General features: G+C 41.3%; 1 protein-coding gene and 1 long non-coding RNA gene across 7 annotated transcripts in view; one reads left to right on the top strand and one right to left on the bottom strand.

The window, feature by feature from the left end:
- The window catches only part of LOC103246329 (uncharacterized), a 244336-nt gene extending 241269 nt beyond the window's left edge, over window positions 1-3067 (bottom strand). The window contains exons 1-2 of the long non-coding RNA XR_502363.3: window positions 2411-3067; window positions 2040-2222 (exon numbers count right to left, since the gene is read on the bottom strand). This is a non-coding gene — a long non-coding RNA (uncharacterized lncRNA). The remainder of the gene's footprint in view (window positions 1-2039; window positions 2223-2410) is intronic.
- CC2D2A (coiled-coil and C2 domain containing 2A) overlaps window positions 1-25751 on the top strand; it is a 136036-nt gene that overhangs the window by 6998 nt on the left and 103287 nt on the right. For 5 of the 6 annotated variants that reach the window (XM_073012501.1, XM_038008690.2, XM_073012502.1 and 2 more), the window contains exons 3-4: window positions 1843-1926; window positions 3881-4004. In XM_073012501.1, the coding sequence (XP_072868602.1) occupies window positions 1843-1926; window positions 3881-4004 (208 nt within the window). Of the gene's footprint in view, window positions 1-1842; window positions 1927-2354; window positions 2472-3880; window positions 4005-25751 lie in introns of those variants that run through there. The other variant, XM_038008691.2, reaches the window with a different exon arrangement.

Genomic DNA, 25751 nt, shown 5'->3' with positions numbered 1-25751 from the left:
AAAGACAGAAATGGAGATGATATGTGCTGTCCAATGCAGTGCTCCAAAAAGCCTGAGGAAACTCATTATAAAACCATGCAGATTAACTTTGAGCAAGATGGTTGGGCACGGTGGCTCACGCCTGTAATCCCAGCACTTTGGGAGGCTGAGGCAAGTGGATCACCTGAGGTTGGGAGTTCAAGACCAGCCTGATCAACATGGAGAAACCCCATCTCTACTAAAAATACAAAATTAGCCAGGCGTGGTGGGGGATGCCTGTAATCCTAGCTACTCTGGAGGCTGAGGCAGGAGAATCACTTTGACCCGAGAGGTGGAGGTTGCGGTAAGCCGAGACCATGTTACTGCACTCCAGCCTGGGCGACAGAGTGAGACTCCGTCTCAAAAATAAATAAATAAATAAATAACTTTTAAGCAAGATCAAGTACCGACAAACCCACATAAGTTTATATTTGCTTATTCATTCATGTAACCAAATATGTTTTGTGCCTATAGTCCCTGGGAATACAGCAGTAAACAAATCTTGTGCCCTCATGGAATTTACATTCTATGTTATTTGAAGTCCTACTGGACAGTTAGAATAGAGGATGAAAACATCACGGAAAAGCAAAAGATTACGTAGGTTTCTCACAAGTCCATTCTAAGTCAGTAAAAACTTAGAATTGAATTAAAAGCCATGCTTGCACACCACAATATAATTATCTTCTTGTAATCTAAGTTGGCGAATCCTCTGAACTAAAAACACTTCCTATTTGGCAGGCCCAAAGAAGGAGTCTAGAGTGAGGATGCAGTTCAGGGGACAAGTCAGAGATCAGGTCACACACATGAAGGAAAGGCCCAAACCAGGGCTATTCTCTCATTCGACCTCACTTCCCTCCTCTGTTATTGCGGTTCATGTCTACCCTAACCCCAGGGGCCAAGGGGAGTCAGGAGTAATTGAGGTCTGCCCGGAAACCTGCATGAAATTTCTTTGAAATCATATATCTTTAAAATTCATACTTTGTGTTCCAAATTTGTTTCAGTATAAAAACAATACAAAAAATCCTAGTTTTAGGAAAAAATTTCTAGTAAGTTTGGTGTACTCCAGAGAGGTTCTGTGTTGATCTTGCAACTTCTTATTCACCCAGGGACACCTGTGCCCCCGTTTCTAAAACTCTAGGACTAAAAGACTTTACAGCTTGTAGTAGACTTGAGAGCTTTGAGCTCTAACAATTTATGACTAAAACATTAGAAAGTGTAAGGTGGAAAGAGGAAATGAAGTTTGCGCTGTGAAAGGATTTGTTTCCTTTTCAAAAAAAATCTGCCAAAATTTCCTTTAATCTGAAGCATTTGTGATGATGTAACATTGTATCCTTATTATCCTTTTCCTGTGCTGGTAAGGCCAAGAAGCAGAAAAACTTAACCTGTGAAATCCCTAATATGATTCTGATGTCTGTCCTGGGCTGTGGTTCTCTGTCTGTCCTAGCAGATTCACTTGTTGGTCGCCTTTCTTAGACTGTGACTTTTAAGAGCAGACAGCATATGGTTTTCAATTCTGTGTCGCAAGAGCCCGGCACATAGTAAATGCTCAGTAAATGTCGTATGCATGAACGAGGACCTGGAAACATGGAAGACCCAACATCATCTCGTGTATGATGTTCCAATATGGATATGACTTTTCGAAAACATGTCTGTGTTGAGAAGAGTGGATGATGATAGCCACACAGATTGTTAACTGTTCCCCCACTCCCACTGAGCATTACTGCATAGAAGCCCAGGGTCAAGATGGGGGTTTTAATTTTAATACCTAAAAGTCATACCTCTCTCCCTGTCTTAAGATTCTCTCCCTCTTGCATTTTAACAAAGGAGTTCATTGAAAATGATGAGGATGCAGACATGGGAAGAGAGAAGAGGAACTCAAAGGTTCGAAGACAGCCAAGAAAGAAACAGGTAGGAAGTGACAAGAAACTGTGTCTGTGTGTTGTGTCACCGATCAACAACCTGCCCGCATCCCCAGGGCCATACAGCATCCACAAGGGCAGCCTTCCTTCCTTGGTACCAACCTTTGGCCTGCTCTGGGGGACTGTGAGGCGAGGATGCAGATGGAATGGTCCAGGATGCAGATGGGATGGTCCAGGATGCAGGAGCCTGATTCAGAGACTTACGGATGAGCCTCACAGTAAGGCGGGGGTCCATACTTGGGGCATTTTTACTCTAAGTTTTCTCCCATCTCCTGAGAGAGGAGTCTAGAAAAGATGAAAGGAGTCTGTTTTAGTGCTTCATTGAAGGCCATAGACTATGATGGGCAGTAGATGGCAGTAAAGGATTACAAATCTTGGAAAACTCCCTCTTTTTCCAACTCCAAGCCCAAATTCTGTCTTTGAGGCAGAAGCCATCTCCTTTCTCCCGAGCCTGCTGGCAGATCCTCCCCTACCTCTCCACAGGAGTTCCCCTCCTAGGCTGGGACCGTCCTGTCCAGGGTAAATCTTTTCCAGGTAAGTCCTTGGTAAGGAGTTGTCCTCTGAGAAGGGAGGCAGGGAAGCAGCTATTGTGGATGGGAGCTCTGCTTGGAACAATCGAGATGCCAGCAGGGGAGGGAGGGGAGGGAAGCGCCATTTTGAGCCAGTAGTCACGTGAAGGGGCTGCAGAGAGGGGTGGCCAGGAGAGATGAGGAGGTCACAGGGAGATAGAAGAGACCTCCCTCCTAGCTAACCCCTTGCTCAGCATACTCGTTGGCGTAATCTGGGCAGAGGAGTCACTTTCAGCCTTTCCTGCAGGCTGGGATGAAGCCGCCCACGGGAGGGTCCAGGCGGTCGGGGAGGTACTGCCTGGCCACGTGGGCTAGCTCTCTGGCCACTCCTGGGGACTGAAAAGACCCACAGCCAGACACAGCTCCGAAGCTTTAACCCCTTCCTGTGGGGTCAATCTGCAGCTCTGCAGCCCAGGGCCAGGGGCCATGGAGACAGTAGATGAAAAGGGTTCCAGCCCTTAGCTCCAGAGTCACAGGCACAGTGAGCAGTGGGTGACCAGTGCCAAGGCTGCCATGGAGCTTAGACTGAAGAGGAGAAAGGGGCAAGGATGGAGAAGGGAATATAACAGCTCTTAAATGCTGAGCAATTTATGGGCCAGGCTTGGAACTTTATAGGTTGGCAGCATTGCAAGAAATGTAGTTGCACTCCAGAATCAGAATCACATGGGGACTTTTTTTTTTTTTTTTTTTTTAAAGTTCCACCCCGGGCCATCTATTTACATCAGAATCTCTGTGCTTTCTACAATGACTCATACATTGCAGCATCTCAACAAATGGGCTCTTTTTATTATATTTTTCTTTTACAGATAAGAAAGCAGTGTAGAAGGAAGTTAAATAACTTGCCCAAAGTCCCACAGTCAATCTGAGTTTGGAGGCAAGCTTTAGTCTCTCTGTCCTCAAAGGTGTTATTGCCAATTCTGCTTCCTTGTTTTCCTTCACTGAGAGTTTGGGGAAGGAACCAGAGGCTATTCTTGGGGGTGCCCAAAGGGTGGACTAAATATTTGCCTTGAATTACCCAGTGACACTTTAGCTGCTGTTTGCAAACTATTTGAAGTTGAGAACCAACTGTGATTTTCCCCTTTCTCTTTCCTCCAAAGTCCTGCAGAGCTCTACACATTTTACCTAGAAAAAGTGAAAATTATCACGCTATTTGGGGATGCCTTGATAATTTCACGAAAGCATTTCTAGAGAAACTCTGGGTTGGCACCTCTTCCCTGGGGGGTACTCACAGTGAGTCAGGTGATGGGGACGGTGGTTATCCAGATGTGAATAGTACTAAAGCATGTCCCCTCACTGGTGACCCATCTTCCCAAGAGAGGAACAGACTGAAATGAAGTCCTGGGAGTCTCTGAACCTCTGACCTTCTTCCTCCAGCCACCAACTGCTCTCCCCAAGGAAATGGTGTCCGAAGAGTCCCACCGTGGCAACCAGCGAGAGCCTGTGCAGGAGGAGCCCAAGACCCACCTCCTGAGCATGACAGTCCGTAGAGGCCCACGGAGTAAGTGCCTCTCTTCCATTCAGCTGGTTCGCTGGTGCTTGTTAATTGCCTACTGTGAGTTCAGCACAGAGCAGTATGGGGATTTTTTATGGGTGTTAGTTTTCATGCATTGCCACTGCTGCTCCACTCACCTTATCCCAACTTGGTGAGTGACTTTCTAGGTTAATCCCTGCCAAGGAGACGGGACACATAGCTTCAGGATGTGTTTCTATAACCACATAATATTCTTTGGATGTTTGTCCCCTCCAGATCTGAAATGTGACCTTCAGTGTTAGAGGTGGGGCCTAGGGGGAAGTGTTTGGGTCACGAGGGCACAACTCACGAATGGCTTGGTGTTGTCCTCTAGTAATGAGTGAGTTCTTGCTCTGTTCGCTCATTGGAGAGCTGGTTGTTAAAAAGAGCCTGGGCAGGCTAGGCGCAGTGGCTCATGTCTGTAATCCCAGCACTTTGGAAGGCTGAGGCGGGTGAATCACCTGAGGTTGGGAGTTCAAGACCAGCCTGACCAACATGGAGAAACCCCATGTCTACTAAAAGTACAAAAAAATTAGCCAGGTGTGGTGGCACATGCCTGTAATCCCAGCTACTTGGGAGGCTGAGGCATGAGAATTGCTTGAACCTGGGAGGCAGAGGTTGCAGTGAGCCGAGATCAGGCCACTGCTCTCCAGCCTGGGCAACACAGCAAGACTCTATCTCAGAAAACAAACAAACAAACAAACAAAAGCTGGAATCTCCTCCCCTCTCTCTTGCTCCCTTTCTCACCATGCGACTGCCTCCCCTTCCCCTTCTGACGTAAGTGAAAGCTTCCTGAGGCCTCACCAGAGGCAGATGCTGGCACCATGCTTATTGTACAGTCTGCAGAACAGTGAGCCAAAATAAATCTCTTTTCTTTATAAATTACCCAGTCTCAGATATTCCTTTATAGCAATGCAAAATGGACTAACAGTACATAAGTTCAGGAGTGTTAATTAGAATAGAAATTAAATATGCCGAAACTCAAAGGAAGATGAAATTGTTAGGGAAGACATATGTGTTAACGTAGTGAGGCTTGAATTAGATGTTTGGAAGAAATGAGAGAGGTTTCTGAGGCTGCTGGTGACCTTACCATTGAGAACACCTACGCTTCTCCCCCTACACATATGTGCCTTTTCTTCTTCCCCAGTACAATGAACATCATGAATTACCTGCTCATTGTAGGGAAAATGACCACCCTTCAGGCATTGCTTTTCATGAAAAGTGGATTAGACAAGAGGAAAAGTGGTTATACTTTTTAATTGTTACATAATTGTTAGGCTGTTTTCCCTATGGCAAAGTTGGGAAATAAGTAACTGTTGGAAACTAGAGGACCTTGGAAGCAAGTTGACTCTTAGATTGGAAAAATGTGGTTCTAATCTAAGAGCAGTGACACAATGAGAGCTGTTATGAATTAATAAAAACAGAACCAAAATTTACCTCAGATGGCTGTTTCTTTTTCTAAATGCTCAAAAACGTTTATTACCGAGGATTACAACTCGTCATTTCAGGCTGCCATAACAAAATACCATAGACTGGGGGGCTTAAACACCCAACATTTGTTTTCTCATGGTTCTGAAGGCTGGACATCTGAAATCAGGGTGCCAGCATGGCCGGTTTGCAGTGAGGCCCTTCCTTCTGGCTAGTTGGTGGCCACCATCTTCCTGTGTGCTCACATGACCTCTTCTGTGTGCCTGCATTGGGGGATGGGGAGGCTCTAGTGTCTCCTCTTATAAGGACACTAATCCTAATCCTATCAGGGTCCCTTCCTTATGATCTCATTCAACCTTAATTACCTCCTACAGGGTCTATCTCTAAATGCAGTCATACTGGGGGAGAAGGCTTCAATACACAAATTTTCAGAGGGGGAACACAATTCAGTCCTTAGCACAACTATTGGATATTTAATTATTTTAAAATCAAGGGAAAAACTGCCAGAAGAGGTGGCCACCAGTCAAGGCTCTGTGACATAAAAAGTGGATTATTTTCTAACCTCTAAAATGAAGGAGATACTATCCACCATCACCATGGAGATGATCTATCCATTATTCCCTTCCCCCACAAAGGCACTATTTCTGAATTGGGGAATGGAGAGGTATGGAATGGACAGAAGGCTGAGACCTGCCTCCTGGAGCCACACCATGACCAGCCAGTGTCTGGGAAGCCCTGGGTGGAGCTGGAAGCTGCTGATGAATCCGCAGCACTGATGAACCAACATCCCCAGCAGTGAGGGGTGGAGCACATGGTGGATAAGGAGCCTGTGGAGCCAGGCATCTGTCAGAAATGAGAAGTCAAAGCCAGCAGACAGAGTCAAGAGAGCAGAGAAAGTATTATACCAGTGGCATTAGAGCAGGAGACAGACAAGTAAAAAGGAATGACGAGTGCTGGGAGAAACAGCAGAGCACAGGACTGCCCTAGGCAGGCAAGGGTAGCAAGGGAGGTGACAGAAGAATGGAGCCTCCACATACGGAGGAGTCTGCATGGGGAATTGTAGGGTGAGGAGGATTCCAGATTCAGGGCTTAGAAACACACAGATGTATGCGCAGAAAACACAGAGAGGGTCGAGAGCAAGATAGAAGCCGCCATGTGCTTTATGACCCGGTCGTGGAAATCACCTATCAGTGCTTTCAACATACTTCTTAGAAGCATGTCCCTAAATCCAGCCCACATTTAAGGGGAGGAAATCAGGCTCCTTCTTTTGAAAGAAGGAGTGTCAAAGAATGTATGGACATTTTTACTACCACATTAATTTTTCTTTAAAACTCTTCTTTATCTCACTTTTCTACTCAGAAATCTATTATATTACATTACATAAAATCCATACTCTCTTATTTATTCCGGGCTCTAAGATCCTATGCAATTGGGACCCTTCCAGTTGTATTTTTCGGTCTTTTCCAGTGTGCTCCACTTTGACTCCTTACTGGCCTCTGAATGCCTCATGACCATCTGAGCATTCCTGGGCTTTGGTTCCCACTTAAAGAGAGTTCTCTACTTAAGCTTGTGATTGTAAAGGCAATTGAGCTGTTCCAGTTAAGACCATGGGAGATGACTTAGACAACTGTGGGTACCAGTCTCTACCTATCTTACTCCCTTGGGCAAGTTCTCCAACCTCCCTAAACTTTATTTTCCTTATTTGTAAAACAGGGACAATAACAGATTGGGTGAACACTGCCACAGAATTTATACTCCAGTTGTGGGAGGGATGAGAGGAAAAAAGAGAAAAACAAATGAAGTAAACTAGATAAACATAGAGTACAGCAGGTATGAGAAGTGCCAAAGAGAAAGATAAACAATAAGCTGGCAGGACTGCAGTGGGAGTGAGAGGATGAGGTGCATTTGTGAAAGGAAATGAGTGATCCCCAAGGAGAGAATGTTCCAGGCAGTGAGTGGTCTTAAGGCAGGAATGTGCTTGGAATGTTCAGCAACAGCCAGGGGGCAAGGGTGGTGGAGAGTGAACAACCAGGAAAAGGAAAAAAATAAAATCAGAAGGGAGGAGGGGAATTGTACCCAGCCTAGTGGGCCCTTAGACTTTTAATCCGAATTAGATGAGCGTCATTGAAGGGTTCAAGCCCAGGACTGATATAATCAGACTTAAGGCTGAAGGCTCCTGTGCTGAGAGTAGACTTTGGAAGGAGAAAGGCCAGAAGCACAGAGACCAGGTAGAGGCCAAGAGCAAAAATCCAGGTGGGAGTTACTGCGGAATGGGACTGGTGGGTAGTGGAAGGGGACAAAAGAGTGTGGGAAATCTGGGTATTTAGAAGGTTAGAGAAAAACAGTTATATTTCTTGATTGAACAAGAATTATGAAAGCAGGAAGGTTGTCTCTATGGTTTTTGACTTGAGCTATTGGGAAAATGGAGTTGCCACTTTCCCAATAGAGTTTCAGAGAAAGAAAAGATGGCAGAAAGGGCAGGTTTGAAGGTAGAAATTGAATAGACATGCAAAGTTGAGATGCCTGTTGAATATCCAAGTGGACATGAATGTATGGATATAGGGATCTGGTGGTTGGGGAGAGGTGGAGAGTGGAGAGGGATCCCCTGACCTTTTATCTAGAATGTCCCTTTCCCACCTCTGTCCTCTTTCCTCTCAGTTGGTTCTATTTTCTTTCAGAGCACTCATCACCTCCTGGCATTTTCCAATCAGCTGACTTTTTTTTTTTTTTTTTTTGGGACGGAGTCTCCCTGTGTCACCCAGGCTGGAGTGCAGTGGCGCGATCTCGGCTCACTGCAAGCTCCGCCTCCCGGGTTCACGCCATTCTCCTGCCTCAGCCTCGGAGTAGCTGGGACTACAGGCGCCCGCCACCACGCCCGGCTAGTTTTTGTTTTTTTTTTGTATTTTTAGTAGAGACGGGGTTTCACCACGCTAGCCAGGATGGTCTCGATCTCCTAACCTCATGATCCACCCGCCTCGGCCTCCCAACAGCTGACTATCTTGATCATTAGAAGGAAAACTCCCTGAGAGCCAGACTTTGTCTACTGTAATTCATTGCTTATTCCCCAGTGCAATATTTGGAGCTTGATAAACATATGTTGAAAAACTGCCATGGGCGTAACAACAAATGCTCAAGACAGGGTCCTGCCTCTGGTAACCATCATTCTACTCACTATCTCTATCAGATCAATTGTTTTAGCTCCCACATATGAGTGAAAACATGTACTAGTTGTCTTTCTGTGCCTGGCTTTCTTCACTAACATAATGTCTTCCAGTTCCATCCATGTTGCTGCAAACTGCAAAATTTCATTCTTTTTTATGGCTGAATAATATTCCATTGTGTATATGTAGCATGTTTTCTTTATCCATTTATCCACTGATGGATACTTAGGTTGATTCCATATCTTAGCTGTTGTGAATAGTGCTGCAATAAAAACAGTTCAGATATCTCTTTGATATACTGATTTCCTTTCTTTTAGATATATACCCAGCAGTGGGATTTCTGGATCATAGGGTAGTTCTATTTTTAATTTTTTGAGAAACCTTCATATTGTTTTCCATAACAGCTGTACAAATTTACATTCTCACTAACAGTATACAAGCATTCCCCTTTCTCTGCATCCTTGCCACCATCTGTTATTTTTTGTCTTTTTGATGACAGCAGTTTTAACTGGAGTAAGATATCTCATTGTGGTTTAATTTGCATATCCCTCATGATTAGTGAATTTGAGCATTTTTGCATATACTTGTTGGCCATTCGTATGTCTTCTTTGGAGAAATGTCTATCAATGTTTTTTGCCTATTTTTAATGAGATTATTTATGTTTTATCTGTTCAGATATTTGAGGTCCTAGTATATTCTGGATATTAGTCCCCTTTCAGAGGAGTTATTTGCAAATTTTTTTTCACATCTATTGAAATGATCCTGTCCTTTTTCCTTCATTCTGTTGGTATGATGTATTACTTTATTGATTTGCATATATTGAACTATCCTTGCATCCCTGAGATGAATCCTACTTGATCATGAAGAATGATGTTGTTAATGTATTGTTGAATACAGTTTGCTAGTATTTTGTTGATGATTTTTGCATCAGTGTGCATCAGAGATACTGGCTTGTAGGGTTTTTTTGGTGTTATGTCTTTGTCTGGTTTTGGTATCACCATAATACTGCCCTTGTATCATAAGTTTGGAAGTATTCCCTCCTCTGATTTTTGGAATAGTTTGAGTAGGATTAATAATAGTTCTTCTTTAAATATTTGGTTGAATTCAGCAGGGTAGCCATCAGGTCCGGGGCTTTTCTTTGAAGATAAACACTTTTTATTACTGCTTCTATCTCATTACTTGCTTTTTGTCTATTCAGATTTTATATTTCTTCATGTTTCAATCTTGGTAAGTTGTATATGTCTAGAAATGTATGCATTTCTTCTAGCTTTCTAGAAGAAATGTATTGGCATATAGTTGCTCATAATAGTTTCTAATGATCCTTTGAAACTCTGTGGTATCAGTTGTTATATCTCCTTTTTTGTCTCTGATTTTATTTATGTGGGTCTTCTCTTTTTCTTAATCTGGCTAAAGTTTTGTCGATTTTGTGTATCTTTTCAAAAAACAACTTTTCATTTCATTGATCTTTTCTACTTTTTATTAAGTCTCACATTCATTTATTTCTGCTCTGATCTTTATTATTTTTCCTCTACTAATTTCAAGTTTTGATGTGCTCTTGATTTTCTGTTTCTTTAAGATGCATTGTGATGTTGTTTATTTAAAATCTTTCTGTATTTTTGACGTAGGTATTTATTGCTATAAAATTCCCTTCTGGTAATGTTTCGGCTATACCCCATAGGTTTTGGTATGTTGTGTTTCCATTATCATTTGTTCCAGTCAATTTTTTATTTTTTTAATGTCATCATTGACCCAATTGCTGTTCTGGAGCATATTGTTTAATTTTTATGAATTTGTGTAGTTTTCAGAGTTTCTCTTGTTATTGATTTCTAGTTTTATTTTATTGTGGTTAGAGAAGATACCTGATATGATTTCAACTTTTTTGAATTTTTTGAGACTTGTTTTGTGGCCTGAGATATAGTCTCTCCTTGAGCGTGTTCCATGTGCTGAAGAGAAAAATGTGTGTTCTGCAGCTGTTGGATGAAATGTTCTTTAAATCTCTGTTAGTTTCATTTGTTTTATTTGCAGATTAAGTCCAATATTAGTTTGTTGATTTTCTCTCTAAATGATCTATCCAATGCTGAAAGGGGGTATTAAGATCCTCAACTATTATTAATGGGAGACTTTTGTATTGGGATTTAGCTCTAATAATATTTGCTTTATATATCTGGGTGTCCCAGTATTGGGTGCGTATATATTTACAAGTATTATATCCTCTTGCTGAATTGACCCCTTTATCATTGTATAATGATCTTGTCTCTTTTTACAGTTTTTGTCTCGAAATCTATTTTATCTGATACACATACAGCTACTCCTGCTCTTTTTACATTTCCATTGTATAGAATAACTTTTTCCACCCCTTTATTTTCAGTCTATGTGCATCTTTACAGGTGAAGTGAATTTCTTATAGGTAGCATATAATTGGGTCTTGTTTTTGTTTTTGTTTTTTTAATCTTTTTAATCTGTTCAGTCAATCTAAGTCTTTTGATTGGAGAATTTAGTCCATTTATATTCAACGTCATTATTCATAGGGAGGGACTTACTACTGCCATTTTCTTGTTTTCTGGTTGTTTTGTTAGTCCTCTGTTCCTTTCTCTCTTCTTCCTGTCTTTCTTAGTGTATAAGTGATTTTCTCTGGAATTATGTTAACAATTTTTTGCTTTTTATTTTTCTTTGTACCTGTTATAGGTTTTTGCTCTGTGGTTACCATGAGGCTTGCAAATAACATCTTATAACCAGTTGTATTAAGCCAATGACAACTTAACTCTGATCACAATGAAAAGAAAGTAAGAAGCAAAAACTGAAAAACTCTCTATTTTAACCCTGTCTCCCCTGCTGCTTTTTTATTTTTTGTTGTCTCTACTTATATCTTTTTGTACTGTCTATCTCTTAACAAATTGTTGTAGTTATTTCTGATAGGTTTTCTTTTAGTCTTCAGGCTAAAGATATGAGTGATTTAAACACCACAATTACAGTGTTAGGGTATTCTGTATTTGTCTGTGGACTTATGTTTACTAGTGAGTTTTATACCTTCAGATTTCTTGTTGCTCATTAGCATTCTTCTCTTTTAGATTGAAGAACTCCCTTTAGCATTTCTTGTAAGATAGGTCTGGGGATGATGGAATCCCTTGGCTTTTGCTTGCCTGGAAAAGTGTTTATTTCTCCTTCATGTTTAAAGGATAACTTTGCTGGATATAATACTCTAAGTTTGAAGTTTTGTTTGTTTGTTTCTTTGTTTTCTTTAGCACTTGGAATATATCATCCCATTCCTTCATGACCTATAAGGTTTCCACTGAGAAGTCTGCTGCCAGATGTATCAGAGCTACTTTATATGTTACTTGTTTCTTTTCTCTTGCTGCTTTTAGGATCCTCTGTTTGTCCTTGATTTTTGAGAGTGTGATTTTTATAGACCTCGCAGTAGTCTTAGGGGAGCTGAATGTTTTGGTGTTCTTTGACATTCTCATACCTGGATGTTGATATCTTTCTCTAAGTTTGAAAACTTGTTATTATTTTTTGAATAAATGTTTTACCCTGAGCTCTTTCTCTACATCGTCTTTATGGTCAATAACTCTTAGCTTTTGCCTTTGGGGCTGGTTTTTACATCTTGTAGGCATACCTCATTCTTTGTTATTTTCATTTTTCTTCTCTGACTGTGTATTTTCATATAGTCTGTCTTTGAGCTTACTAATTCCTTCTTCTACTTGATCAAGTTTGCTGTCAAAAGACTCATGCGTTTTTCAGTTTGTCAGTTGAATTCTTCAGTTCTAGAATTTTTGCTTGATTTTTAAAAATTATTTCAATCTTTCTGTTAAATTTCTCCATGTTATCTTGAAGGTCCTTGAGCTTCTTAAAGACAACTATTCTGAATTCTCTATCTGAGAGGGCACATATCTCTATCACTCCAGGAATGGTCAGTGCCTTATTTAGTCTGTTTGGTGAGGTCATGTTTTCCTGGATGTTCTTAATGCTTGTTCATCGATGTCTGGGCATCAAAAAGTTAGGTATTTATTCCAGTCTTCGTAGTCTGGGCTTGCTTGTCCCCATCCTTTTTAAGAGGGCTTTCCAGAAACTCAAAGGGGGTTGAATGTAGTTATCTAAGCCTGAGGCCACTGCAGCTGTTTCAGCACTAGGGGAACCCTAAGCCCAATAACACTGCAACTCTTGCACATTTCTGGAACACAGCTTTGATAAACTTAGGGAAGATAAGGGAGAATTCCCTTGGTTCCCAGGTGAGGTCTCTTGCTCTCTTCCCTCACTTTCCCCCAAGCAGGAATTTTTCTCTGCACTGGGCTACCTAAAGTTGGGGGAGGGTAATGTGGGCATTCTTGTGGCCACCACAGCTGGCACCTTGCTGATCACACTTGCTGGGTCACATCTGAATGCTACAGGCTCTCAGGCTAGCATGGAACTGGGCTTGCCCACAACCCACAGCCACTACTGGCTGGCTGCCATTGTTGTTTATTCAAGGCCCAAGACCACTTTAGTCAACAGGTAGTAGATCCTGCCAGGACTGGGATTCCCATCTGGCCCAAACTGGGTCTGGAAACACTGTTCAGGAGCAAAATCCTGGAATCGAGGACTTCAGGAGTCTGCCTCATGCTTTATTTTACTGTGGCTGAGCTGGTACCCAAATTGCAAGACAAAGTCCTCTGTACTCCTCTCTCCTTCTTCCAAGTGGAAGGAGTCTCTCTCCACACTGCACTACCTGGATTTAGGAAGGAGTCACGAAGCACTCCCACAGTTGTTGAAGCTGATGTTTCACTGGGTTGCATGCCAAACCCACTGCCTCTGAGATCAGCATGGCACCAGGGCTTACCCAAGGACTGCAGTCTTTGTAGCCTGACTGCCACTGCAATTTATTTAGAGAAGTAGACGATTTTAGTCAGCTGGTCATGAGGCTGGCCAGGACTCGAGTTTTTCCCACTGGGAAGAGGGGAGGATTCCCCTCTGGCCCAGGATTGATCTAAATGCTCCCTCCATGGGAACCAGCAGAATTCTGCTCAGTATTGTGTTCCACTGTGTCAGCACAGCACTGAGTTCCAATGCAAAGTCCCACACTCACTTCACTCTTCCTCTTCCAAGTACATAGATTCTTTCTCTGTGCTGTGCTGCTTGGGCTTGGGGGAAGGGTGGTGCAGGCAATGCAAGACTGCCCTTCCAACCCTCCTCAATGCATCTTTCCTTGTTATTATATTAATACTAGATACTGTGATCACTCACCTGATTTTTTGGTTCTTATAATGGTGTTTTCTTGCACAGATAATTGTTCAATTTGTTGTTCCTAAGGGAGGGATAATTGCACAGAAGTTTTTAAGTTTGGTATAGCCCCATTTGTTTATTTTTGCTTTCATTGCCTGTACTTTGGGTGTCACATCCAAGAAACTACTGCCAAATTCAATGTCATAAAAATTTCCTTTTTCTTCTAGAAGTTGTATAGTTTTGGGCATTATGTTTAGATCTCTGATTCATTTTAATTTTTGTATATGATATAAGGTAAGGGACAAACTTCATTTTTTTTCCATGTGGATCTCCAGTTTTCCCAAGATCTTTTGTTGAAGACTGCTCTTTCCCCATTCAGTAAAGACTGAAGATCATTTGACCATATACTCAAAGGTTTATTTTCAGGGTTTCAATTCTATTCCATCGGTCTATATGTCTGCCTTTTACTAGTACCAAACTGCTTTGATCACTGTAGCTTTGTAATATGTTTTGAAACCAGAAAATGTGAAACCTCCAATTTTGTTCTTCTTTTTCAAATTTGTTTTAGCTCTTTGGGGTCCTTTGATACTCCATAAGAATTTTAGAATGAATTTTTCTATTTCTGGAAAAAAAAAAAAGGCCATGGGGATTTTGATAGGGATTGCATTGAATCTGTAGATTATTTGGGGGTAGTACTGACATTTTAAAAATATTAAGTCTTCCAATCTATGAACACAGAATGTCTTTATATTTATTTGTGTCTTTAATTTCTTTTATTTTAATTTTTTGGAGATGGAGTCTCGCTCTGTCGCCCAGGCTGGAGTGCAGTGGCCGGATCTCACCTCACTGAAAGCTCCACCTCCCAGGTTTATGCCATTCTCCTGCCTCAGCCTCCCGAGTAGCTGGGACTACAGGCGCCCACCACCTCGCCTGGCTAGTGTTTCTTTGTATTTTTTAGTAGAGACGGGGTTTCACCGTGTTAGCCAGGATGGTCTCGATCTCCTAACCTCGTGATCCGCCTGTCTCGGCCTCCCAAAGTGCTGGCTTGAGCCACCGTGCCCGGCCTCTTTAATTTCTTTTAGCAATTTTTTTATAGTTTTGAATGTACAAGTTCTTTGTCTCCTTGGTTAGATTTATTCCTAAGTATTTTATTCTTTTCTGTATTATTGTAAATGGAACTGTTTTCTTGATTTTGTTTTTGGATTGCTCATTTTTAATGTATACAAATGCAACTGGTTTTTCTGTGTTGATTTTATATCCTGTAGCTTTGCTGAATTATTAGTTCTAAATTCTTCATTAGTTCTAACAATGTTTTTGTGGAATCTTTGGGATTTCTATATACAAGATCATGTCACCATGAACAAAGATAATATTACTTCTTCCTTCTCAGTTTGGATGGCTTTCATTTCCTTTTCTTGCCTAATTGCTCTCAGACTTTCAATACTCTGTTAAACAGAAGTGGTAAGAACAGGCATTCTTGCCTTGTTCCTGATCTTACAGAAAAAGCTTTCAGTTTTTCACCATTGAGAATTGTGTTAGTGATGGGCTTTTTGTATTGCCTTTATTCTGTTGAGGTAGTTTCCTTCTATTCCTAGTTTGTGGAGTGCTCTTATCATGAAAAGGCATTAAATTATAAAAAGCATTATCAAATGCCTTTTCTGCATCAGTTGGGAAGATCGTGCACTTTCTGTCCTTCATTCTGTTAATGCAGTGTATTACATTTACTGATTTTCAAATGTTGAGCCCATTCTTGCACTCCCCTCCCCTTTTTTTACATGTTAAGGGGAGAGTCGCATGTTTGGAAGCATGCTGCAGGTTAAGACTTGGTAACCTGAGCTAACATTAATACTCTATAAATGGATCATGAAGCTCTTCCTCATGACCAGCTTATAAACACTGCTTACCTTACGTGAGGTTTCCAATGTGGAACCTCAGATTCAGTAGTCTCCTCAGCCACAACAAGAAAGTTTTTGCTCACAGATGGGTACTGAGAAAGCTATGGGACTTTTTAAGCTTGTATGGTTCAATTTTATTTTTCTTCTCTAAGCACTTACTCATTTACCTGAGGCGTTTACCCTCACAGAGTAGGGGACGGAAGCAGTGACAGACAGACAGACAGGCAAACATGATAAATCTGACATCTTGAACTCTGAGAACTTAAGACCGTGTTCTGAGTTAGGCAAAAAGCTTGCAGGCATCGTGCTAAGGTCTTTACATTCATTATGTTATTTAAATCTCAGAACAGTCCTACTATCAGGCATTGTTTCATTTATTAGGAGACTAAAGTTCAGAGAAAACCAACAGCCAGAAGTGGTGAGGCCAAAATTCAAACTCCAATATGTTGACATCCAAACCTATATTCCTAATTGCTGCACTCCAGCATCATTCCATAGCTTCAAACTGAACCCTCTTTGATCTTTGGAGCTGATGGTTTACAGTTACCCATGGAAGGTACAATGGCAATGCTATGTCCCAGCCAGCACTGTCAACAGTGAGTCCAGAAACCCACAGAGGAATCTTAACATGGTGCATGAAGCAAGTTTAGAGTGTCCACCAGATCGATAATCTGACTGTGCTTCATTTTTTAAAAAACAGAATGATACTCAGGTAGACCATCCACCTATCTCTCCCTCCCTAGAACAGCCTGTTTCCTGTTTGGGGTTTTCATTTATTTGTTTGTCTTATTCTAACTATTCATCTCTCAAAAATCAATATATACATGTCACCCCCTTTGGAAAACATCCCCTATTCCCCAGAGTAAGCTGAGTAGATATTTTCTTTGCTCCCATGGCTCGTGCACCTGAGTAAGTATCCAGAGGCATCTTTTCATTGGTACGCCTCCTGCCCTCCTTCACCAAACTAGCAGTCCTTGAGGGCAGAGCCTGACTTTCAGCTCTGCTTAGCATAGTGCTGGCATGCAGATGGCACTCTGAGTGAACAGTATCTCCAAGTGGCCTCTCTGCTTTTCCCTCTAGGCATTGCTCTGCCTTAGGTGTGCTTACTTACCACCATGCCCATTGTGTCTTTTCAACCAAGTCTGCTCAAACATCTGGATCCACATGTTTGATTACTCTGTTGACCTTTTACTTCCCAAACTTCTCATGAGTCTGGGCTGCCCCTCAGTGATACCAGCCCAGCCCCTCACCTTGAACCTGTGACCCTCTGTCCTACAAAGCTCCAAGTATTGTCAAGGTCAGGCTGCATTTAGAGACGCAGAGACCAGCACCCCTAACCTATGGCCTCACACACTGCTTCGGGCACATGCCCGGAGGTGCCACCTCCCTAATGAACTGCACCACAAACCCATGCAGTGAAAGCTTGGCTTCTAATCTGCTCTTCAAACATATATATAGTCATGACATTCCAAATAAAGAAAGCATTTCACTGAATGTGGAATAGTTCCAAATAAAATAAACATCTAGTTTAAAAGTACACACATTCCCCCATGATTCCATCTTGCACCATCTCTTGAGGGAGTAACTATCACACATTAAGTAGTTTCTTAGGAACATAAATTTCTTCATTACTACCATCTGTTTTCCATTCGTTCATGTTAGTTTCTCTGATTAAACCATCATTTTGGAGCCAATTTGTCAGTATTGGTGGAAAAGAAAGTTCAGAATCCAGTGAAATATGATGTAAATGAAAGGAAATAAAGTGTTTATTTTAGGTATACTTTTTAATAGTCATGAGGACCTGGAGAGACTGGCCTGGGGTGGGGGAGAATGTTATAAAGCACAGCATGAGGCATAGAGGGAAGATGCCTGAAGGAGCCGGGCCTTGGGAGTTACCTTAGTACGTACCAGCTGGAGAATGGGATGAACATTCTAGTCCAAGGATGCACACTGGAGAATGTAGGAAATGTCAAGACGTTCACCAACGCTGCCGTTCACTACCTCACACAGTACTGGGAAGTACTAAATTAAAGTACTAATACGTATAAATAAATATTACCTATTTTTAGTTATGAGGAAAGCCAAGGCCGCAGTTACTCTGTACTCAGTCCCAATTCCCTACCCTCCTTTAAAGCGAACAAAAAAACAAAACTTCTTTAGAGCAAAATTCTTTCAAACTCATTTTTTCTCATTTTTGTCTCCAGTCCTCTCTTGAAATCACTCCAGTGTAACTCACGCACCCACCCGTTTATTGAAAATGTCCTTGCCAAGGTGACCAATGACTCACACATTTGCTAAATTCAATAGTCAGTTCTTAATCATTATCTTACTTGACTTTCACAGCATTTGATGGCACTCACCATTCTCTCCTACTTTTGCACTTGGCTTCCAGGACTCCACTTGCCTGGTTTTCCTTCTGCCTCATTGGCTGTACCTCTTTCTCCTTTGCGTGTTCTTATTCACATCCTGACGACTCCATGTTGGAGCACCCTAGGCTCAGTGCTTGGCTTTCTTATCTATCTTTACCAATACTCAATTATTGTTGTCATCTCAAGACTTTAAATTCAATCTATATACTGACCAGTTCCAAATTTTTATCTCCAGCATGGACTTCTTCCAGACTAAATATGCAACCGCATACTCAATATCCACTTTTGCACATCTAATAAGACAAGCCATATCTTTGGCTTATTGAAATATAACTTACATACCATAAAATTCACCCATTGTTAGTGTACAATTTAAGGAATTTTTGGTAGAGATATAAACGTGCAATATCACACGACAATCCAGTTTTAGAATATTTTTATCACCCCAAAAAGTTCCTTTGTGCCTATTTGCCTCCACTCCTAGCCCTAGCTCTAGACAAACACTGATCTGGTTTTTACTCCTGGAAGTGTGTCTTTTCTGAACATTGCATGTAAATGGAATCATACAATATGTAGTGATTTGCACCTGACTTCTTTCACTTAGCATAATGATTTTTGAGATTCATAAATATTGTAGCATGTATCCACATTTCAATCTCATTTCTTTGGTTGCTGAACTATAATTCATCATATGGACACATGACATTTTGTTTATTCATTCACCTGTTGATGGATATGTGGATTATATTCAGTTTGGTGGTATCATCCACAGTGTTGCTGTGAACACTTGCAACATGTCTTTGTGTAAACTTATGTTTCCATTTCTTTTGGGAGGATTCCTAGTGGTAGAATCTCTGAGTCATATGATAAACTTATGTGTAGCTTTTTAAGAAACTGTGGATACACTTTTCAAAGTGGCTGCATCATTTTACTTTTCTGACAACAGTGTATGAAAGTTCCAGTTTCTCCACATCTTTTCCAACACTTGGTATTATCTGTCTTTAATTATACCCTTTACAGTAGATGTATAGTGGTGTCTTGTGCTTTTAACTTGCACTTCCCTCATGATTAATGATTTGAGTATTTTTTCATATTCTTATTAGCCATTTGTATATCTTCTTAGTAAAATGACTATTTAGTTTGAGACAAGAGTCTCACTCTGTCACCCAGGCTGGAATGCAGTGGTGTAATCTTGGCTAACTGCAACCTCCACCTCCTGGGCTCATGCGATTCGCTTCCCTCAGCCTCCTGAGTAACTGGGATTACAGGTGCTCACCACCACACCCAGCTAATTTTTGTATTTTTAGTAGAGACAGGGTTTCACCATGTCAGCCAGGCCGATCTTGAACTCCTGACCTGAAGTGACCCACCCACCTGGGTGGCGTGAGCCACCGCACCCAGCTATTTATATTTTTTACTCATTTATTGAGTTGTCTTACTATAGAGTTGTAAAAATTCTTTATGTATTTTAGATACAAGTACTTTATCAGATAACATAATTTGAAAATATTTTCTCCAAGTCAATGGCTTGTCTTTTCATTTTCTTAATGATGTCTTTGAAGTACAAAAGTTTTAAATTTTGATAAACTCAAATTTATTATATTTTTATTACAGATTGTGCTTTCGGGGTTGTATCTAAAAATTATTTGCCCAACTCAAGGTTATGAAAATTTTCTCCCATGTTTTCCTCTAGAAATTTTATAGTTTTAGCTCTTACATTTCTCTAGATCTATTATGTATTTTGAGACAACTCAAATTTTACTTAACTGAAACTGACCTTCTGATCTGTTTCTATCAACCCAAACCTGTTTCTCCTAGAGTCATCCCACCTCATTAAATGGACTTTACATTTTTTTTCTATTGCTCGGGTCAAAAACTTGGAGTCATCCTTAACCCCTGTCTTTCTGTCTGCCCACATCCTATCTACCATCAAATCCTGTCTGCTCTACCTTCAGAATAGATCTAATGATTACTTCTTACTCTCTCCACTTACTTCTACCACCCTGATCTAAGCCACTTTGACCTCTCATCTAGAATACTGCAGTAGCCTCCTAACTGATCTTCTTGCTTCCATTCTCAACCTTCATTTTCAACCCAACAGCCAGAGTGGTCCTGTGAAAATAAAGTCATGTCACTTCTCTGTTTAAATCTTCCAATGGCTCTCACTCAACTCAGAGTTAATGTCATTTTTTTTTCTTTTTTTTTTTTAGCACAGGGGACTTTATTGATGGTACATGACAAAGTGGGGGTCCCTAGGCTCCTCCCTCTTCAGGGGGTCTGCATGGAAATTGTGAGGAGGGGAGATTCTCAGTGAGGTGGGGGACTGAGGGTGGCAGGGACTCCTCAGCAGCTGAGGGCCTCTGTCTTCCTTTCGTGCTCTCGCTGGGTCTGGTGGTCCAGGGATCTTACTCCTTGGAGGCCATGTGGGCCACTACTCTGTTGCTATAGCCAAATTCATTGTCATACCAGGCAATCAGCTTGACAAAGTGGTTGTTGAGGGCAATGCCAGCCCCAGCATCAAAGGTGGAAGAGTGGGTGTCACTGTTAAAGTCAGAGAAGACAGCCTGGGTGCTCAATGTAGCCTAGGATGCCCTTGAGGGGGCCCTCTGATGCCTGCTTCACCACCTTCTTGATGTCATCATATTTGTTAATGCCTAATTATTTAGGATGACCTATGTGGTTGCATTTCCCCTTACTTCTGTGACCTAATATCTACTATTCCATTCCCTCAATTTTTGGGTTCCCCATTTCTGCTCTGGCCTCACATCAGGCTTAGTTCTATCTTAGAGTCTTTGCATCAGTTAGTACTACTTGTACCTGAAATTCTCATCCCCTAGGTGTCTACATGGTTTGATCCCCCTCTTTCTTCACCTGTTCTTATGTCACCTGGAGGCCCTTACCTGGCCACTTTATTTATTTATTGGGACAAGGTCTAGCTCTGTTGCTCAGGCTGGAGTGCAGTGGTGCAATCTTGGCTCACTGCAACTTCTGCCTCCTGGGCACGGCCATCCTCCCACCTCACCTAGCTAATTTTGAGACTACAGGTAGCTAGGACTACAGGTGTGCACCACCATACCTAGCTAATTTTTGTAGAGGCAGCATTTTACCACGTTGCCCAGGCTGGTCTCAAACTCCTGAGCTCAAGCAATCTGCCTGCTTCAGCCTCCCAAAGTGCTGGGATGACAGGCTTGAGTCACTGCGCCTGGCCTACTCTATTTAAAACTGCAATTCGCCCCTCCCTCTTGGCCCTCCTTATCCCCTGATCCTGTGTTATTTGTCTCTACACTTAATATCACCATCTGACATACTAACTACAGAACTTGTTTGTGGTCCGTCTCCCCTACTGGCATACACTCTCTATGAGGGTGGAGGCATTCATTTGTTTTGTTCACTGCCTCAGCTCTATACTTTGAACACATAACAGCTGCTCAAAGAATATTTGTTGGTTGAATGATTGAAGAGTCAAGACAAGATTCTATAATCCAGCATTTCCAAAACTGGAGTTTGTAGAATACTAGTATCCTCTTAGAAATGAACTGCTCCAAAAAAGACTTCAACTTGAGAAACTTTTCATATCATTTCTACTCTTGGAAATTCATGAAGTTTGTTCTGATGCTACACACACTTAACCCAGCATTTCTCACGCAATTCTTGGCCCTCTTGAATACCTGTTAATATTTTTTTCCACTCTGTAGAAGACAATGTGGAAGACTGAATCCTAAGTAGAATCTCCATGTCAAAATATATCTGTGATATTCTTGACAACTATGAGAGTCTCTGAAAGTCCTGTTTGGAGCCTCGTGCCCTGTGCACCAACACAACAGCATGAGAGCACCAAGTCTTGTCCAGGCTGATGGTCCCCAAGTCTGCACCATCTGCTGAAGCACGAAGAAGAGGAAGGGGCACCAGACAGGGCCAGGATCCCAAGACCCCACATGAGAAAGAGACGCATGTGCCAGAGCAAGGGTTCCTGAGTTTTCAGCTAACATAAAATGAAAATGCTGGTGGGACTCGGAAAGAGTGAGCCTGGGAGAACTAGCAAAAAAGACAGTGATCAGAGAAGTCCCTCCAGAACACCTCAGCAAATGTGAACTCTCAGCAGTGCTGGGGCTCATACAGGGACAGCCAATTTGTTCTCAGCCCATTTTGAGTTTCTTTTTATGTAGTGACACTTTCACAAGTGATACTGGTCTATTTCATAAAAGTTAGAAAATCAAGAGAAGAAATCAATGACCTATTTTCTTAAACTCTAGTTACAGCCCCCAATAGGTTTTTGGGCCCATTTCTTGCCCTGGGTAAAAACCTGCCTGACAGTAAAGTCATGTCCTGTGTACCCAGAGCATTAATTATGGCTTAAAGGCTATCCTAGGGTCTTGCATCAGTTTGTCCACTAATTACATTTTTTAACCCTCAAAATTTGAAAGTTTTTAATTAGTGTGATTCAACTACATGCTTTGATTGACAACATACAGTTACAATATGTAACAGGGTGAAGCATATATAAATTTAAAAACAAAGAATGGTGACTTCACAAATTATCTATTTTTTAATTTTCTTTCCAACTTTTATTTTAGGTTCAAGGGATACATGTCAGGTTTGTTACATGGGTAAACTGCATATTGCGGGGTTGGTATACAGATCATTTTGTCCCCCAGGTAATCAGCATAATATCCAATAGGTAGTTTTTCAACCCTCACCTGCCTCCCACCCTCCACCCTCAAATAGGCCCAATGTCTATTGTTTCTTTTTCTTTTTTTTGGAAGACAGAGTCTCGTTCTGTTGCCCAGGCTGGAGTGCAGTAGCATGATCTCAGTTCACTGCAGCCTCCGCCTCCTGGCTTCAAGTGATTCTCCTGCCTCAGCCCCCCATGTAGCTGGGATTACTGGCACATGCCACCACACTCAGCTAATTTTTGGTATTTTACTAGAGACAGGGTTTCACCATGTTGCCCAAGCTGGTCTTGAACTCCTGAGCTCAGACAATCCTCCTGCCTCAGCCTCTCAAAGTGCTAGGATTACAGGCATGAGCCACTATGCCCAGCCTCTATGTTTCCTTCTTTTTGTCCATATGTAGCTCAATATTTAGCTCCCACTTACAAGTGAGAACATGCGGTATTTGGTTTTCTGTTCCTTCATTAATTTGCTTATGATAATAGCCTCCAGCTCCATCCATGTTGCTGCAAAGGACATGAATTCATTCTTTTTTATGGCTCTGTAGTATTCATGATGTATATGTACTACATTTTCTTTATCCAGTACACCACTGATGGGCACCTAGGTTGATTCCATGTATTTACTATTGTGAATAGTGCTGTGATGAGCATGTGAATACATGTGTCTTTATGGTAGAATGATTTATATTCCTTTGTGTGTAATGGGATTACTGGGCCAAATGATAGTTCTATTTTAAGTTCTTTGGGAAATCACCAGACTGCTTTCCACAGTGACGGAACTAATTTACATTCCCACCCACAGTGTATAAAGGTTCCCTTTTCTTCTCAACTTTGCCAGCATCATTATTTTTTGACATTTTAATATAGTAATGGCCATTTTCACTGGTGTAAGATGGAATCTCACTGTGATTTTTATTTGGATTTCCCTAATGATTAGTGATATTGAGCATTTTTCAAATGTTTGTTGGCCACAAGTACATCTTCTTTTGAAAATTATCTGTTCACATTCTTTGCCCATTTTTCAATGGGGTTGTCTGTGTTTTGCTTATTGAATTGTTTAAGTTTCTTACAGGTTCTGAATATTAGACCTTTGTCAGCTGCATAGTTAGCAAATATTTTCTCCCATTCTGTAGGTTATCTGTTTGCTCTGTTGATAGTTTCTTTTGCTGTGCAGAAGCTCTCTAGTTTAATTAGGTCTCACTGGTCAATTTTTGTTTTTGGTGCAATTGCTTTCAGAGACTTCATCATGAAGTCTTTGCCAGGGCCAGTGTCCAGAATGATATTTCCCAGGTTTTCTTTTAGGGTTTCTAAAATTTTAGGTTTTACATTTAAGTCTTTAATCCATCTTGAGTTGATTTTTGTATATGGTGAAAGGAAAGAGTCTTCTGCATATGGCTAGCCAGTTATCCCAGCACCTTTTATTGAATAGGGAGTCCTTTCCCCCATTGCTGTTATTGTAAGCTTTGTTAAAGATCAGATGGTTGCAGATGTGTGGCTTTATTTCTAGAAAGAGAGGACGTCAAACTATCTCTATTCGCAAGCGACACTATTCTATACCTATATCTATTCTATATTCTAAACCCCATAGTCGGCTGGGTGTGGTGGCTCACACCTGTAATCCCAGCACTTTGAGAGGCCGAGGCGGGCAGATCACCAGGTCAGGAGATTGAGACCATCCTGGCTAACGCGGTGAAACCTCATCTCTACTAAAAATACAAAAACTTAGCTGGGCATGGTGGCGGGCACCTGTAGTCCCAGCTACTCGGGAGGTTGAGGCAGGAGAATGATGTGAACCCAGGAGGCAGAGCTTGCAGTGAGCCGAGATCACACCACTGTACTCCAGCCTGGGTAACAGAGCGAGACTCCATCTCAAACAAAAAAAAAAGAAAAAGAAAACCCCGTAGTCTCTGCCCAAAGGCTCCTAGATCTGATAAACAACTTCAGCAAAGTTTCAGAATACAAAATCAATGTACAAAAATTAGTAGCATTTCTGTACACCAATAATGTCCAAGCCGAGAGCCAAATCAAGAATGCACTCCCATTCACAATAGCCACACAAAGAATAAAGTGCCTAGAAATACAGCTAACCAGGAAGGTGAAAGATCTCTACTAGGAGAATTACAAAGCACTGCTGAAAGAAATCAGAGATAACACAAACAAATGAAAAACCATCCCATTCTCATGGATAAGAAGAATCAATATTGTTAAACTGGACATACTGCTCAAAGTAATTTAACATTCAGTGCTATTCCTATCAAACTACTGATGATATTTTATACAGAATTAGAAAAAAAACTGTTATAAAATTCATTTGGAAGGAAAAGCAAGCCCAAATAGCCAATATGATCCTAAGCAAAAAGAAGAAAACTGGAGGCATCAGACTGCCTGACTTCAAACTATACTGCAAGGATACAGTAACTAAAACAGCATGGTATAGGTACAAAAACAGGCATACAGACCAATGGAACAGGCTAGAGAGCCCAGAAATACACTTTTCCTCTCAGCCCTGTTATTCTCCCATTTTTGCTACTGAAGTCAAGCTGGCTTTTGCCCCATGCTCTTCCTACCCCCTTATCTCTATATTTTATAGTCTATCCTGGAATTTTGCATTAGGGAAAGATAATTTTGTGGTGAGGTTTGAGCATTTGGAATGGAGAAGCAGAAGTAAAAGGTAGTTCAGGCCTGTGTCCCTGTAACTCTTTTTTCCACTACCCCTGCAATAATTATGGAAATACTAGGTTTTCCTTGCATATTTTTAAGTTGACATAAACTTTTATCATACTTTTAAATATTTGCCAAAGATTTAGAGGAATTACCAAAATGTTTTCCAGAGTAGCTACAGCAATTTATATTCCTACCAGCACAGAAATTTTAATTTATCCACATCCTTGTCAACACTTGTTATTATCTCTCTTGTTTATTATACTCATCCTATAGGGGTGAAGTGGTACCTAATTGCGGTTTTGGTTTCCATTTTCCTAATGACTAATGATGTTAAAGATATTTTCGTGTGC

This window comes from Chlorocebus sabaeus, chromosome 27 (genome assembly GCF_047675955.1).
Source record: "Chlorocebus sabaeus isolate Y175 chromosome 27, mChlSab1.0.hap1, whole genome shotgun sequence".
Taxonomy (NCBI): domain Eukaryota; kingdom Metazoa; phylum Chordata; class Mammalia; order Primates; family Cercopithecidae; genus Chlorocebus; species Chlorocebus sabaeus.
This window is presented reverse-complemented; position numbering and strand designations above follow the sequence as displayed.